Source organism: Grampus griseus (assembly GCF_964374135.1).
Source record: "Grampus griseus genome assembly, chromosome: 8".
NCBI lineage: Eukaryota > Metazoa > Chordata > Mammalia > Artiodactyla > Delphinidae > Grampus > Grampus griseus.
This window is the reverse complement of record NC_139002.1, coordinates 34,031,472-34,050,371: the sequence shown is the minus strand read 5'-3', so window position 1 is coordinate 34,050,371 and position 18,900 is coordinate 34,031,472. Positions and strand designations below refer to the sequence as shown.

The window sequence follows — 18,900 nt, the reverse complement described above, 5'->3', positions numbered from 1 at the left end:
ATTTGTGCTAATATAGTTTCTGTGCTACTAATTAAAGCTTGCAAAACTGCTCTCACGTAGGCCGAGGGACTCCCTAAATTAGAGAAGTCTTCACAGTTTCAGTTACTTCCTAAGATTCTAGTTGGAACTATATCCCTTTCTGTCTGTCTTGTACAAAACAAACAAACAAGCAAACAAACTAATTTTATCAATTCTCAGTTTCAATTCTATAAAACTGAGATAACCAATAATATTATTACAAACAATAGAGAATGGTTAGCAAAATGCCTGGCACATAGTAAGTGCTTAATATATTTATAGGTACTAAAACACTTACTACGTGACATTTAAGAGAAAATTTCATTCTTTGCAACAATAGGATCTTGTGTCTCCTTGGGGAATAATCCCTGAATTATTTTAAGCCAAGCCAAATGGGAAAAAAATAGGTTATTAATTCAATACCAATTGAGTTAGGATAACCTTGTAATTTTTGTCCTTGTATATAGATTTGTCCTGTCTTAAAAATCTTCTTTAGCTAAAAGACATTCTGAATTAATAACATAATTTCATTTACTAAATGTTTTCTAGGCACCAAGCATGAAGCTATGTACTTTGCTTAAGTTACTTCTATTTAATCTTTACAAAATAATATGAAGCAACGTATACCTCCATTTTCAAAAGAGGACAATAAAGGCTGAGGAATATTTGGTAACTTGCCCAAGGTTACACAGAGAATAAATGGTGAAGGCAAGGCTTAAACAATCAAAAACTAGAAATCTAGGTGAAAGAAAAGATCTGTCTTGTCTCTGAGTTAGTGTGTACTTGATTTGACTCACTCTAGATTGTGAGTTCTTAGGATTTATTACCTCAGGTAAACACAGACATTTGTGTAGCTTTGCCTTGAGTAGACTGCTTTCAACTGAACTGATTTACCAGCCATCCAGAATTTCTACAGTAATTTCTGTATTCAAAAAAATGTAAAAAATATGGAATCTTATGAGTCATGCCAATAATATGCCTTAAAACAGTGATTTAATGATCTGGAAATTTCTCTAACAATATAAGAAACCTATTTCTTTCTTCTCTGATTAGTTCAGACCCCATGTACCTTAAATATTCATGCAAACTCTTTCCTCCTTTTATATTATTTCTACTATAAATTTGCATTTTGTTTCCATTATCTTGAATTAATTTATATGGGCTTCATTTTTAATACAATCAAATAAGTTCTGGAAATACATATTTCATTATTTTTTGAATGTGGGGAAAAAGTAATCTCAAATGACTGAGTAAAAAGAAGTAAATTAAATGCATTGTTTCAGATTTCACACACAACTTACAAGTCTGTATGCTTGCAAGGTGAATTATTTATGCAGAATCAAACAACTGGACTGCTTATGAAACTGAACTTCCTTCTAGACCCTTCTACCTTTTATATAAGGAATAGAAAAATGACAATCTGATAGTGTCTATATTGTGTCATTGAGTCAATATATAGTCAACCCAGTCTTTGACATTTTTTTCAATTATTTTGACAGTTAATAGGGAAAAAATAGCCTGGAACAGTATAAAAATTTTTGATGTATTTTGATATATTCAATCAAAAGTAAACAATAGTTTCTCATCGTTCTGTGCTATGGATATGATTGTTTCCTAATTCTAATTCAATTCAGCAAACTGTGCTGATTACCTAGTCTACATATATATATTATAGAACTAAAATCATGAAGGAGGCATAGTACTCTGCCCTTAAAAATAAAACTGAAATTAAAGGAGCTAGCTTTAATCTTTCTATCTCTCTATCTATCTCTCTATCTATCTAATAATTTATAAAATGAAATAGAACTAAATACAATAATTACCAAATAACTCAAATGGTTGGTTAATCAGAATATATCACTTCTAGATTAATCTAGAGCAGTGATTCACAAACAGGAATACTTTCCCACACAAGGGACATTTGGCAATATCTAGAAACATTTTTCATCATCATAACTGGAGTGGGGACAGGCAGTGGAGAGGAACAAGATGCTATTGGCAACTAGTGGGTACAAGGTAGAGGCTAGGGATGCTAATGAGCATCCTACAATGCACAAGACTGTCTCTCACAAAAATTATCTGGCCTCAAATACCAATGGTACTGAGATGCAGAAGCCTAGATCCAGATAACAGGAAACTTACTGCATCAAGATAATATTTTACATTGGTAATATGTTTATACAGTTTATACTCTTTAGTTTTTAAGATCCTCAAAATATCAGTATTACTGAAGAGGACTCACTCTCAGAAATAAAGATATTGAATAAACTAATGAACTACTCTTTGACAAAAGTACAATTGGAAAAGAAAGCCAAAGGGGATAAGTAAAAAAAAGAGTATGGTATTTCAAAGTTATTAAAATTGGAATGGCCCCATATAGGCCAGTACCCTAGTGTTCTCATAAAGATACTATGACACTATCTAATTATAAATATTTATTAGGTATAGTATTTCAACAATGTCAATATTATTAGAATTTCCTTGGTCACCTTCCACATATGCATTTTCATTTTTTCCCCTGCTGCAATCATTGATGGAAATATTGGTATAGGATAGTGCTTGACCACTTGTAAAGCATAACTATCAGGCTGAGCTTTAAAATTTTGGCAATTCTATCTGAGGACTTCATTAGAGAGTTAATAAAATCAGTGCTGTGTTGCTGTCCTTCTATAGCAAAGACCCATCACTGGAAAGCCTGTGCTTTTTCCCTAGATAGATTAAAACATTCATTCTGGTGACATTTCTTTGTCATTAAAGTAAAAGCTCAGGCTGAGTTAAAAGTAATAATGCAAAAACTGTACAAAGTGGCAAAAATTGCAAAATGTTGGTCTGATAGCAAAAGAACTAATTTTAAAAAAAAGGATGACATGGTTTTTATTAACAAGTCTTCACCACAAATTTTGAATCAGTAGCCTCAAATGAAATAAACAACACAAAAGAAATATAACAGAGTTGTGCTTACAGGTTCTCTTAATTCATCATTTAAAATTTTAGTTTCATTTTCTCTTCCACTTCTAACATTTGTGAAAACAACTAATAATCATATTGTTACTTCTATAAATTTTATTTACTTTGTATCAACCTAATTGCTCCTATAAAATCTAGCCAACACAGCATTGTAAAGCAACTATACTTTAATATAAATAAATAAATACATAATAAAATAAAGGAAAAAAATCCAGCCAAATGGTTAGAATGTTGGTATTTATTCAAGTCTCATGTCCTTATCATAACATGTCTACATGTATAATAAAATACATACATTCCCAGGGGTTCTTAAAAAATTTCCTCATAAATCGTTTTAATATTTTGCTTATTATCTTATAAAAGGGAAAATTGTACCCAATAGCTTAATTTCCAAGAGATTTATGTTATGACACTTAGTAGAAAGCATTTTCACTATTGTATTCATTCTCTATTCATTCAGTCATTACTTATTGTGTACCTCACACTTTTTACAATACTGAGGAGTATGGTGGTGAACAAAATAGGTAAGGTTCCCACTGTAAGAAAACTCATAGTTTGGTGCAGAAGACAACCAATAAGAAATATATATATATGAGGATGGAGAGAGAGAGAGGATTGTTAGGGCTCATTTAGGTGAGTTGGTTAGTGAGGACTGCCCAGAGGAAGCTATTTGAGCAGAGACCTGAAAGAAGTTTAGTAGTGAGCCACACAAGCATCTGGAGGAAGAATGTTTCAGGCTAAGGTAAAAATTAATGTGCATGTCTTTGGTTAAAAATTAACAGCAAGAAGGCCAGTGTGGCTTGGGTCAAGTGAAGAAAGGAAAGACAGTGTTAAGGCTAAAGCGATATCCAGGGGCAAAATCATGTAGGGCCTTATAGGATTTATTAAAAAACTCTATTATCAAGGGTTAAATAAATAATATAAGAAAGCATCTTATTTTACTAATGATGAAATGACATAACACTACATTCATCATCAGAAAAGGATTTATAAACTACTCACTGGACACTATAGTGAGTTGGACACTATTTTAGACAACTGGAAAATGACATGCAAGAATACTCTGGTGCCACTCAAGATATCCCCAAGTATCTTTAGTGGTAACATGACATTCTTTTAAAGTCTCTAAATATAAATTAATTTAAATAATTTTATTTTTAATTTAATTTTTTAAATTAATTTAATTGATGCCACATTTGTTCAGTAAGCATATGACACAGCCCCTGCTCTATGATGAATATATAATCCACATAGAACAGAGAACAATGAGAGAGCATAGTCAGTACCAATACAAGAGGAGTTTCTTTTGTGGATGATGTGTGGGGAGGTGGGAGACCATATAATATATTTAATATATAAACTGGAGCATTTTTTAAAGTTAAAGGGGAGACTATTAATAATCCTGCTGGGAAAAAAATAGTGTAATTTGTCACAGTTTCAAGCAAATCAGGACACAAGTTAATGATATGTCCATAGAATTTCAGAAAAGAAGAGTTAAAAGTGACTCCTGACACCTTCTTCAAGAAAATAGCACCTGCACTTGACTTGTATGTAGGCATGTGACTGGGCAGAAGGAAGATGGGAATGCATTCTAGTCCAGGGAAACGACATTATGAGGCATACTGATATGAGAATCATTTTATCTAAGATGAAGCATTAATGATTATAAAGAGTGGGAGATAATATTGGATGGTTTAAGAAAGAGATGTGTTGAGGTGTAAAAGCAGAGCAGACTATAATATATTTTAAGTTCCATGAAAAAGAGTCTCATACAAGAGAATCACTTAAGGTCTATTGGTAAGCATGTGGCATGCATAGAGTAAAAATACTCCTAAACTCCAATTTGATGTCAGATGAGAATATTATGGAGCCACATATATTATAAAATGTACAGATATTTTAATTCTGCATAATCTATATATTGTTGTATGATAAATTGGAACAAGAATAGCATATGGGTATGTTACTGACATGTAAAGTCAAGCCACTCTTTTATGCATGTGTGTAAAGAGACACATTATGAGGATTTTAGTGACTGCTAGATTGATTTGACAAAGATGGTAAACATAGAAAAATTTATATACATGTGTGTATATATATGTGTGTGTATATATATATATATATATATATATATATACATATGTTAGTATTTTAAATGATAATGATAATTTGTGAACACTCAATATAGTCCTGAAATTATGTTAACATTTTTGTAAATGTTTCCCCCAAATCCTAAGAGCTTGGTGTTATTTTGATTATTTTACAAATGAATAAACAGAACTGAAGAAGTCAGGTAATTAGCTGAAGACAGCATAGCTGCTAGATGCAAAAGTTCAAACGCAGTTTTGCATTGGTATGAATTCCATGATTTTGTTCATGGTGCCACCTTACCTTACACCTATGCATGCATTCACTGAGTTCAACCCCATGTGGCTCAGTTCTTGCACAGAGGTCCCAACTGGAATAGGAAGCTGGGTACTTAGTACACATCTCATGTCACTCTACTATATTTGGATTCATGCTAGTATCACTGGTGTCTTAAGCACTTCCTTCAACTAAGAATAAGTACTTAATATTTATTTTTTTAAAAAATCAAATTTCCTGCTCTACCCAGTCTCTGATGTGGTATATCCTGATATTTCCTGATTTTCATTTAAGCAATTTGTGTGCATCCAGTTTCTTTAGGTGATCCCTATAAATCAGAATCTCTCATTTTTCACCTTTAACAATCAGCTCCTTAATCAGTGGTTTCTGAGTAAATTTATCTATCTAACAACTGGTTTACATTCTTGAGATTTACAGTAATCCCTACAAACATACAGTTTTCCTATTTCTAAAACTATAATATTGATTAATCCTCCCGGGTTCCAAGAAAATTATTATAGTGTTTTTATTTTAGCTATTATAGTTCCTAGTAGTCTTGTGATTTTAGAAAATATCTTGAATCAATCATCAGAAACCTTAATTGACCAACAAACTAGGAATAGAGGCTTATCGGGAAAGATACATCACAGAGCCCACACTTGTGGAGAATACTCAGAATACATCTAAGTACTTGATACTCAATAAAGAAGTCTGAATAAGTTTGGTTTTTAAGAAGTAAAATCCTCTGTATCCAGAAATTATGAAAAGTGTTAAAGATTCAGGCAATATAGGAACTGACCAAAGAATAGTCAGTTTAGGAAACTGAAGTCTGGAAAACTTCTGGGCAAATTAAAAAAAAGAACAAGGCAAACATGAAAAAATAATTGACTCAGGGAGAACCAACATATTTTTTTCCACTGAAATCTTTTATTTTCATAGTTGATACGTACTACATATCTCTGAACACCTAACATTCATATTTAACATGAATATTAGGCTCAAAATAATGGCCACTCTTAATTACTGTAAATATATCAATTTTAAAGGCATAGTTCTTCTTTCTTAATGTGTACTTTCATTGTTCAAAAACCTCTATTAATCATTACTGGACTTTATCATAATTTCCAGTTCATTAAGTTTATTTTGATAATAATTATAAGATAGGAAAGATATAAACATATTTATGAAAATCAAAAACAATCTGATTTTTGCAGAAAAATCTCTTGTAGAATTAGAAAAAGAATAAATTCTAAATAGTTTTTTTATACCATTTGTATTATTAGTATAGCTCATACCAACTTTTCTATTTTTTTCAAAGAAATCAACTAAAAAAGTTCTAGCCAGAGTTCTATGCTATGTGAATTCATATGAGTAGGAATTTGAAGATTTATTACAGTGATTACATATCAACAGGTATAAATATGTATTTTTTGATTAGGATTTTTTTTTTTCTGAAGCAGGTGAACCATAGGGACAAACCCCCAGAGCAGAAAATATACCATTTCAGTGCCTCTTGATAAATAGATAATATCGACTATTTCTATATGATGCATAGCAATGTGACAAATAAATTACCTTCATTAAAGATTTGCATGAAGGACTAATGAGCATTAGTTAAGCAGTTAAAGCACAAAAATGTTTATGAAAAATTACATTGAATGTAAGAAGAAGTTGAGCATCAGAGAATCTCATTATAATAATTTATCTTATCTAAATATTCTCTCCTGCACCTATATGATAAATGTAACCAAAAGCAACCAAAGTTCCACATTTAACGTGAAGCTTAGGCTAATCACAACTCTAGAGGATTTTGTCTTCTGTGAACTCATCTACCTAAAGGAGGGATAATTTATTAAACTCATATTTGTTTCCTGTTATTATTTATCCTGCAATAAATCTTCAAATTTAACTATAAAATTTGCATAGCATGAAATTAAAAGAAGTAAAGATATCTCTTAAAAAATTCACTGTCAATGAAAACTGTTGAGTGTTTTGAATATGTACTTTATGAATTTTCTTTTGCTTTCAATGCCTACAGCTAAATTAAATTTTATTTATTTTATTTTATGTACAAATGACAAATACCTTTTGGATAAAAGACATTTTACTAAATAAAACACAGAAAAATGAGTAAACATTTTTTTTACTAATCAAGATTTCCATTTTCCTCCCTTTGGAATATTGCCCAAGATTAATGCTTTCTACTCATCAAGCACTGCCATCTTGTGGACTCCTGTTAATTCCAGAAAATATTGGATTATTTATGTATGGGATTTTTTTTTTTTTTTGGTTAAATATTTGGAAAACTCTAAGTCTTAATGTAAGAGGGGAGCAGGAATAAATATCCTTGTTGGCAGTTGTACAATAATATTGCTTTTATCCCTAGGAACATCTGCATGTAAGGCAAACTGTTCTTCCATTTTACAGTAGGTTTCTGTGCTAGCAGGACACATTCTTACCTTTTTACATACTTAAGGCTCTGACCACAGTTTAATTAAATTGTGACTCAGTAGTTAATAGGGATATCTAGAAACCTGCTTTTGTCTGGTGAGTGGGATTTAGACACTGCTCTGATTAGTTGCTATTTGAAGCATCAAAGTTTTAATTGGCAAAATTAGACCCCATAATATACATAACTCAATTTAATAAATACTTGAAATAACTATTAATCAGATTTTTCTTTTTTCAAATAGAGATCTGTGCTCAGCAAGGCTTCTTGGTCAAGTTTTTGATCTTTGTATCTTAGTTCCCTCATTCATAAAATGGGGTTACTTATCCCTGTAGAGATTAAATAAGTTAATATACATAGAACACACTGTCTGGAGCCCATTAAAGTGCTATAGAGGTTTACTAGATCCTATTGGTGTTACACCCAGTTCTCTCTCATCTGGTTAATGCACCCATCTGGCAGCTGCACCTTCTCCAGAGTTTTCCTTACCTAGGAAATTATGCTCCCTGCCCTAATTGCACCTCACTTCCCCACCTGGTAGACAATAACCAACTGATGCAGGGGAGGTGAGTATAAAAGACTGGTTCTCTTTACCTTCTGTTGACTTACCAAATCTACAGTGAAATTTGTATTCCAGAGCCGTAAGAAGGATTAGTCTTAAACCAATCTCTGGAAGGGACCACATCTTTGCTTAGGTTTTTTTTTTTTTTTTCTTTTTTTTCCTTACCCAATCCTGCTTCCCTTATTCCTTCTCCTGGGAACACTGTCAATAAATCACATTCAAAAGAATCCCCTTCTCAGACTCTGTTTCTAGGAAACTGACCTAAGACCATAAAATGTTCACTGTTACTGTTGTTGTTATCATTAAGCTGTCTAATGTTTTGATTTAATGAGGATAAACTTTTAGATTACCTTGGTCATATCTAATTGATTAACTACACAGTCTTCCAGTAATTCTCCATGCATCTTTTCTTTCAGCTAAGCTCTTCATAATTTTGATAGGCACAGAATGCCAGGTCATATTTCTTGGCAAGATTCTAGGAAGCAGATATTCTGTTGCTCATTAAGCGCTGAGATCTGTGTATTTTAACAAGGAATTGTCAAAAGTGTAACATGAATGCTTTTTAATGCAAAGTTTGAAGCCTAAGGTGAACTTGTGCCATGGACCATCACACCCTGCTGAGAAAATGCTGGTCTCTGACTTGATGAAGTTTGCAGTTCAATAAAAATAATTTTAAAACCAATTAGCAGAGCAAGAAATTTAGGTTGCATTTTGAGAAGAGTTAGCAATGACCTTTACATCTAGACACAGGACTCCTGGGATTAAAAAAAAAGTCCTCTGTAGTGTGAAACATTCCCAAAGGAAAATAAAAATAGATACTGTCACTCAGTTGGTATAATCACTTGAACTCTAGAGCTTGGAATTCACTTACTTGGAGTCATTTGAGTTGTGGATCATGAGAGAATACCAGTTTACTACTGTTTCTATTATAAATATTATTTTCTTTATCTTTTGTTTTACTAAAGGTGTTTTGAATTATAGGCACATAAAATTTTATTTTGTCTCAGTGACGTTATAATTTTTAAGCAGAACTCTGTTGTTTCTGACTCTAGGTAATAAACATATGAAAATACATGTCTCAAAACCTTATAAAAAGAAGAATTAGTACTTTGTTTTGTTCAACCAAGATAACTGAAATTTAATGTAATAATACAGCCTGCCTTTGTATTAAGGTAATTTGATTTTTAAAACATACAAATGTCCTCTCTTGCATTCTTCACATCTTTTAAAATATCTTGATTCTCCCGGTGCTAACCAAGTGTCAGTTAGACAGCTTTACTCTTTTGTTACTCTCAGGATCCTTGCTTCTGGCTATGTTTTAGAGGTGAAATTTTTGACACATGTAGAAATTAAACCAAACTGTACAAGGTTCAAGATGAATCTGAATTGTACCAAATACTACTGCAATATATTAGGTAATTTATCTTAAGCCAATAGCTATCCTTACTGAGCAGTTTCTGCATGTTGAACACTCTCATTTAAGTGGCATATATAATCCCCAGCACAATCACATCATATAGATATTATTATTCCATTTTAAGGATATTAAAATTGAGGTTCAGCAAGATTAGAATATAATAATCAAAGCAGAATAATACAATGATAAAATATAGGCTTAGAGTGAGTCAGACAAGTTGGAATTTTTCCTCTGAAAGTTTTTAGCTATAATTTTCCACTGGTTCACCTGTTTGTGCCTCAGACCTTTAATGTTGAAGATGATTGTAATAATGGTAATAACTACATCAAGTTCTGTAATACTAACCTTACATGTAATATCTCATTTAACCTACAATTTCCTCCATTAAATTGCATTTTACAGATGAGTAGACTAATTTAAATAGTTTGCCCAAAGATACCTAAGTCAGTGGATCATGCAGCCATCTCTGTAACTCTGGTCTTTGTGATTCTGAAGTCCATGGTCTTATTCACTCACAATGTTGCCTTCTAATCTCTGTGTATGTGTGTGGCTGGGAGAAGTGGGAAAATGTGCAAAGTGTGTGACTCATAGTAAGCTCTCAAGTTAGTTCCTTTCCCAGCCCCACCTTACATCTCCATAATATCTTAAACAGTGCTTTGAATATAAAAATGTATCACTACCTACTTGTTGATACTCCCAGTTGTCTTGATCTTAGTCCCCATCCTAAAGCCAGCAGCCAAAATAATCTTTATATATGATCTGTTTAGTAACCTGAGCTGCCAAATCAGCTTCCTCAACAGTGTCAGTGACATGTTCAAGCAGAGGCTAAATGACTGACCACCATGGAAGCAGTTAACCTGAGAGGGAGTTTGGATCACATTTAATTTAATGCTCCCCTCAATCTCTGTCCAATTTACCTAGTAGAATAAATCACAAAAATACTTCATAGTAACTTTGTAAGCAAGACTTTCTCTCTTGTCCATTGACAGTACATTCCAGATTCTTAAAACTGCCTGCATTACTTCTCAATGCCTGTTTTTAGATCAACTACAAACATAATCTTAGATTCATATTCTAAAGACCAAAATAAGTTCATGTAGAGCTGAGAAAATTTTCAATGAGAACATTAAAATGAAAAATATCTACTCTTATTCTTAAATTTAGAAAGATTTATAAAAATACATATATAGATATTTTATTCTATTTATTTTTTCATCAAATATGTATTAAGCAACCACACACCAGGCATCCAGCTGGGATCTAAGGATATGGTGGTGAAGACAGTAGATTTAGTCTCTACCCTGCCAAGAGTACTTAATGTGGCTAATAGTGACATTTTCTATCACAATGCAGATATAAATCAGCAATGTAAAAAAAAATTGCCTTCTAATTTCAGGTGTATCCCCTTATGCTCAGTAGTAATGGATAATTAATAGTACAATTCTCTAAAATTTCCTTCATGATGTCCTTAATTCCAAAACTCAAAATGGTAGCTAGCCATCAGCTAAAAGTTTTATATAAACAAAATAATCATAGTACCAATTTTTAAAGCAGTACTGTTTCGGCCAGTAACTTACTAATTTCCACTATTTAATTATCTTCATATCAATTAATTCATCAAAACAGGAGGCAAAGGAGTCATAACGGTTAATGGAATTGTAAAAACAAAAATGATTACAAAGCAATTAGTAAATATTAAAATGCTTATGACATACACTCTATAAAGCAGCATCCAGTAAAAATTAACAAAAAAAAATCAAACTACATACAAAACTTAAATTATTTAAAAAACAAACTAAAAAGTTACACTTGTATAATAAATCATAATTATAGCTATTTGACAGATATAACATTAAATCTCACATTACAGGAATAACCAAAAATGGAAAAGACCAGGGATTTTGGTAAGTACAGCCCATTAGGTGAAAATTTTACTATAAACCATGAAATTGAGCATATGTTAAAAATAGGGAAGGTTCTGATTTTTAGGTTTTCCTTTTTATAGCTGACAAGGGTAAAGAAACTAGGTTCCCTGGGAGAGTTGCATTATTAATTGGGTGGTGAACAAATCAATTGCTACATCCATCGTGTTCTCTCCAAATCTTTTGACCCAAAGCTTCTTCTGTAACAGAAGCAGAATAATGTGTGTTCCTAATAACACACATTATTAGGAAGAAAAATGTTTATTTTCTAACTTGTAGTTATACTAAAGAATGTTGAAATGAATTGCATATGATTACTCATTGAAATTGTTTACAAAGACTTCAGAGACTGCAGTATCCAGTTTCATTCCCCTTTCTCACCCTTTTTCTTTTTTTAAATTAATGGCACTACAGTTATAAGAAATGAACATCATTGCCCATACAGTTAATACTGTTTTTATACCCTATAGATGTAGAAATATGTCATTTAAGTAATCATCTTATGTGTCAAGGGAGCAAAGGCAGGGTAATCTGCTTTGTGACACCAAATCAATTACAGCAATTGTGATGAAAGTCTGCACTGCATAAAGTCATGAAACCTAGACATTCAATTAGTACAATAGACAGAGCCAACCCAGAGACTTTCCCAAAATTTAGAAATAATAAATAAATTAAGTTCAGTATACAGCCAAGCTCACAGGAAAGAAAAAATATTCCAGGTATCAGAAACAAAAAAGAACTAAAATCTTAACTGAAATCTAGGAATACTGTTAATCCCGAGGAAATCTTGGAAGCAAGGTAGATTTGTTTACATGTCATGGTAACAGACCGTAGAGTCTAGGAGCTTAAGGATGACTATTTATGCTGGTATAAAGGACAAGTCTTTGGGTCTGCTTGAGAGGGGAAGTTAGAATAGCATGTCTGCAACAGCCAGGACCTTAATGGGCTATTCTTTCAGTGAACTTGAATGGCTCTCACTGACTCAGGGAGAAAGATAAAATAATCTCCCATAAGAAACCAAAACCTTGGGGACTTTCCTGGCGGTTCAGTGGTTAAGACTCCCGTGCTTCCAATGCAGGGAAAGCAGGTTTGGTCCCTGGTCGGGGAACTAGGATCCCACATGCCATGCATGCAGCTAAAAAACTTAAAAAAAAAAAAAAAAGAAAGAAACCAAAACCTCAAGTCAATACAGCACATGCGTTTGTAGGCCAAATGTATGTTACAACACAATATAAAAATGTACTAGAGAAATTTAACATAGAAACTTTGGGGAGTACTCACTGAAGAATCATATCAAGAACTTCTAAAACACTTTTAATTGTCTTAGCTAAACATGCTATTAAAAAAGAACCTTAGAAGAATGGGAAAATCACAGTTGACTAAACAGTCTCAGTATGCTTCTGATAATGAATAATAATATTAAGATTTTAGTACTTAATATATCAGCTTACCTTAAAATATTTTTAGGCCAAGCACAATTGGTATGAAACAAAGTGTTATATGAGACTAAAGACTAGACTCCAAAGCCAATTGTGTTTTACTACTTTCCTGAATCATTTTATAATCCTCACACTCTGACATACTAAAAATATAATGAATGCTTGTTTTTTATGAGAGTAAAATTTGAAAAGAATTTTAAATAAATGATGATAGAGAATGAAAAACCATATAGGATAAAGTAAACAGTGATTTTAAAAGGGATTTAGCCCTGTTCAATAGATGCATTTTTGGCAGAGGTAGAAAATCCAATCCAAGTTCAGACTGTCAGCTTTTCTATTTTGTACTATTTCTACTTTTTCATTCTTCTTAGAATTATGAAATGCTTTGCTATGTAAACTTATTTTAAAAGCTAAATAAGCATTTTTGAACCCCCAAATACATACTTACCTGTAAAATTTGAGAAAATGCCAATTTTGTGTAAATACTTTCTTCTTATTCTAAAATATTTTACAAAACATTGACTCAACAAACACTATCAGTATAACAAAACTGGTATTTCAATTAATGATAGTCTTTAATGTGATTGTTTGTTGCTTTCTTTTACTCCAAATTTCTAATAATACAAAACAAAAATTGAGGTAACTCCAGTAAAACCTAACCTAAAGTAAATTGCAAAAATATAAAAATGCCTGAGTGATGTTTGAGCAACAAATGAAACTCTCATTATAACAATTAGAATAACTCATATACTTAAGGGAAGAAAAGAAGGAAGGGAGGGAGGGAGGGTGAGAAGGAGGAGGAGAGAGAGAGAAAGAAAGAGAGACAGGAAGAAAAAAAAGGCATAAAACAAGGCTTCCCAAGCCTCACTGTAGATTAGAATCACATTTGAGCTTTATAAAAATTCAGGTAATAAGTGTTACTAAACAAATGACTCTGTGGAAAGGGGACCTTAGAATCTGCTCTTTTAGCCATAACGTAGGTAATTCTAATGCCTATTGAGATTTTAATGCTATTGGCCTACACATAATTCCTTCAATTTCTCATATTCTATTAACTCAATTGCAAGCTGGTTTTGATTTTCACTCATCTACTGAATCTGCTATTCAGTGATTACCACATGTCAATCCTAAGTAACATTTTCCTTTATTATATTTATAAACATTCCCATTAAGTCCTTTTTGCCTTATTTGGCATTATTTAACCCTCTTGAAATTGTTAAGGCATTGGTCTCTGTGACACTGCATTTTCTTTATTCCCCTTGAATATTTCCAATGGTTCCTTCTCTCTTATCTTTTGAACATTTTCCTTCCTTTATTTAGATGTTTGTGCTTTCCAGAAAACTATCTTCTCATTGTATTTATTCTCATCTACTTACATGATTCAGTTACACCAACATACCAACAACTCTCAACCACAGATTTCCTCTCATGGACTTCAAACACATATTTACCAATTGCTGGAACTACTTATGTAGATTTGCCTCAAACTCAAAATGTCCTGAAAGTGAACCAATGATCTTTCTTCTTAAACCAGTGTGACTTCATTTATTTTCATCCTGAACTTCATGTGTCATCCTCTTCCCCGTCATTCAAGGGAGATAATGAAAGTGTTCCTGGACTATTTGTCTCTTCATTTGTCTTACTCCCTATATATTTCTTGGGCCAATATCCTTCTTCTCATTGCTATGATTAGGTTCTGATTCAGATTTCTCCAGCTCTTACCTTCAGTATGCAATATCGTCCTATTTTTCCCTCTTTCAACTTGCACTTACTTAAATCCAACCTTTGCAGAATCACCAGAATACCCTACTAATGTACATCATTATGTCAACCCTTTGCTAGAAAACATCCAGGATAGAGCATAAGCTCCTTAATACAACATACAGACCATGTTAATTTGTGTTTAGTAATTTGGGTTAATTTCCACTTTCTCTAACCTCTTCTCCTACTACTCCCTTTCTTGGATTTTTCACTCTAATAACACAAAACTGTGGTGGCCCAAAACCTTACTCCTTGACTCATTTTTTTTTCCTTTTCAGATTTCATAATCAATCCATCAGCAATTCTGATCAACTCCACTATCACATTTTTACTAGAACCAGTCACCTCTCATCACTTCACCACTACTGTCACTGCCACTACCATTATAGTGCAAATCATTTATATATTTCATGGCTATTTTGAAAATAGCCATTTAGACGAGGGGACATTATTCTTCCTGCTTCCCCTTCCCCTGGTCCCTGCTTTGTCCTCACGCTGTCTCATCTGTAACCAGTAGACAGAGAGAGTTTTTAAAATATAAATTCATGCATCTTTCTCACCCCTGCCACTCTCTAGCTGTCTTACATGCTTTAGTTTTCTTCATAGCACTTATTACCACTTGACAAATACTTGTTTGTGTATTCTTGTACTTTCCACTATAATGGAAGCTCTATGAGAACACAGACTTTTTTTTCCACTTAGAGCATTCCTGGCCCATCAAGACCCACAACTAGTATTTGTTGAACAAATGAATAAATGAATGTAGCTCAGGCATCTCTTAACTTAAGAAGTTTTTGCTGATCAACATGATGGCTTAAGTGCCCTTTTCCATTGTCTTCTTTACAGTAGAGTATACATCTCCATTTCTTTATTCCATATTGTTTCATAGGTTTGGGTAAATCTTTCCCATCAGACCAGTCTTTGAGAATGCAAAACTGTCTCTCTCATCTTTTTAATTTCAGTGCTATCATAGTGCCAGGCATCTAAAATACATTAAACACACATTAGAACTGAATGAATAAGTACATGGATGAATAGATAAAGGCTGAGCATCCTTAAAAAATATTTCAGATCTTCATGTAGTCATTAAGAGCAACAGTTCATTGAACATAAAATACAAAATGATATAGACATCTGGATCAAATACGGATGATCTTGCAACCTATCTAATACTTAGTAAAAGCTTTGTTGTTTGAGTTTTTTAGTAAAATAATCTGTCTTTCAACAATTGAATTTTGTGTATTTTCAGAGATCGTCTATAGCTGGGTATTTAACGAGTTCCCTTCCTTTGTGGCGGAAGACAGCCGGCGGTTCATTTCCCAGGAGACAGGCAACCTTTATATTTCTAAAGTCCAAACATCAGATGTTGGCAGCTATATTTGTCTGGTGAAAAACACAGTGACGAACGCTCGAGTACTTAGTCCTCCAACACCACTCACTCTCCGTAATGATGGTAAGTTCCATGGACTGGACTGAAATGGTCAGCCAACTCAAATGTGCAAAATTGAGTATAATCTGAAAAAATACTGAATCACTATGCTGTGCATCTGAAACTCATACTATATTGTAAATCAACTGTACTTCAATACAAAAAGACCTAAAAAAAAGATGTATTAGTGTTCTTCTAAGCACTTAAACCTAGCACAAATAAAATAAAAAGGCATTTGGCATATTTAGAAACTCTACACTTTTAGTCTAAGATCATGCATACCTTAGAATAAAATTTTTCACATAGGAAAGTGATGATCTATAGCTAAGAAATATTAACCTTAACACTACCCTAATGCCAAAAAGGGAGAGGGATTCCAAAAAGATGAACTGTAATAAAGACTCCACAGTTCTTCTTTTGCTCTTTAGGGCCTCTATATAGCATATGTGTATGAATTGCAAGTATTTTACAGGTTCATTTTTCATCACTTTTTAATTTTACATACCTTCAAATTGAATATTCAGCTTTTAATACTTCATGGCATAGTTATAATTGTTATTATTACTTTCCAATAATAGGAGCAGTTGGAACTTTAACTTTTAAGTGCAATTCAGGTAGAAATGATGATTCTATAAGTATAGGTATTGCCATCTATCCAAAGTGTCTTCAAATTTAAAAACTCGATTTGTAGTTATAGACATTTATAGTTAAGCATTGCATTAAAGAAGTCAAGTACTATATTAGAGTTGATATATGATATATGGCTTGCTCTGTCATGCAATAAAAAAGCTATGAAGGTATTATTGAGAAGTGAGCTCGAGAATCCTGATGGATTGTGAAGCTTAAAAAATAATCTATTTCAACACTAGTCTTTTATATGCTTAGTTTTAGAATATATACTGGAGTAATGTATAGCCAGAGTTTATATATATATATATATATATATATATATATATATATATAACATTAGTAATAATCCTATAATCCTATCAGGTAGAGAGTACAAATGCAATATCTATTTCAGAGATGAGGAAGCCAATTTGAAAGAGATGAAGGGACCTCCAAATGTCACACTGCTAGGTAATGGCATGGAGGAATAGATGGGAAACAGGGATGAAAAATGGGAAACCAATTTAGAGGCTACTGAAACTAACCAGTCAAGAGGTGAGGAGGTGAGGAGAGACAGAATGAAAGCAGTGGTAATAGCACTGAAGGGTCGAAAACATGCCTGGGATATTAAGAAGGTAGAATTATCAGAATGTGATGATTAAACATGAGGCTCTGGAGTAGGAGAAAGCTTTCACATAGTTCAACAAATGGATGATGATTCTTTTCATGAAAAGAGATAAGACAGATGAAAAAATAGATTGAGAAATTGATGAATGTGACAAATTCAGTTTTGGCTATGTTGAGATAAGATATCCATGGGAAATCTATGTGGAAATATGCAGTAGGCTACTGATACATATTCCTAATATGCACAAGAGAGGACTGGGCTAGAGAAAGAGATTTAAGTGTTATCATTGTGTATCCATCAATACAGTTAAAGCTATGATTGTGTGTATATTATGCCAACTTCAAGATTATATAAGAATGTCTATAGGGTGAAAAGAATAAAGGAAAATAGATATGCATTTAGAAAACTTACCTAGTTAATAGTTTAGAATTGAGGTGATTTTCTATAAGCCATTTTCATAAAGTTTCTGAGTATTTTCTCATTAATTACACAATAATTTGAAGCATCTTTGTTGGAAAATTGTAACATTTTGCTGACTAGTTCCATTTACACCATCCATTTATGTAATAATACCATACATTCAGATAGTGCCTGAGGTTGAGTAGGCTATTCTGCCTTCTTTTCATGCACCAAAACTAAACATTACATTGAGCTTCACAAGGGAGAGGAACACATGTAAAGTAAGAATACAAAAATTGACACCACCTTCACCAGTGATTTAAAAGCTCAGGACCCATGTTCAACAGTCTCTTGCACTTCTTTGATTTCATGGCCCAAATGTATCACTTAACTTTACCTTATACCTTCCATAGTCAAACATTTCAAGAATAATTAGAGTAATTTGTTTGCTGCTATTTAAACTCCTTTGCCCTTCTGATTCTATTGCTCTTCCTGGGCAAAACCCCACTCCTAATGAACTCACTATACCCTTAATTTGTGACTGCCTTGGAATCTGAAAGCTGCTAGAGAGTTACACCTGCCAGGGATTCATGATCAACAACTTCAATACTGCCACTCAATCCTAGTAAGTTTCTGTGGATGGTTAATTTGTAACTGTCCCAAAGATTTTTGGAATCTTCTCTGCATTTCTCAAACTGGACAGCCTCCCTCCTTCCCCACTGCTTTACAAAACCTATTTAAGTATCAAATTTACTTTCCTACTAATGGAATTTCAAATCTAACTATTGATACATCTTCATCCATACTGTTCTTCCCTTATGTAATTTCAGTAGAGATACTCTACTGTCCCTCCTACTATTAAAACCAATCCCTCCATCCTTGACTGCTGATTTTCATTCCCACTGGCCTTTTCAGAACATCACACTGTTAGCCATT

General features: G+C 32.8%; 1 protein-coding gene across 3 annotated transcripts in view; it reads left to right on the top strand.

Annotated features, from left to right (window-relative positions):
• Positions 1-18,900, top strand: part of CNTN5 (contactin 5) — a gene marked incomplete at both ends in the record, with an annotated part of 779,158 nt that overhangs the window by 383,836 nt on the left and 376,422 nt on the right. For all 3 annotated transcript variants that reach the window (XM_082660864.1, XM_082660863.1, XM_082660862.1), the window contains one exon: positions 16,149-16,352. In XM_082660864.1, coding sequence (XP_082516990.1) covers positions 16,149-16,352 — 204 coding nt within the window. The remainder of the gene's footprint in view (positions 1-16,148; positions 16,353-18,900) is intronic.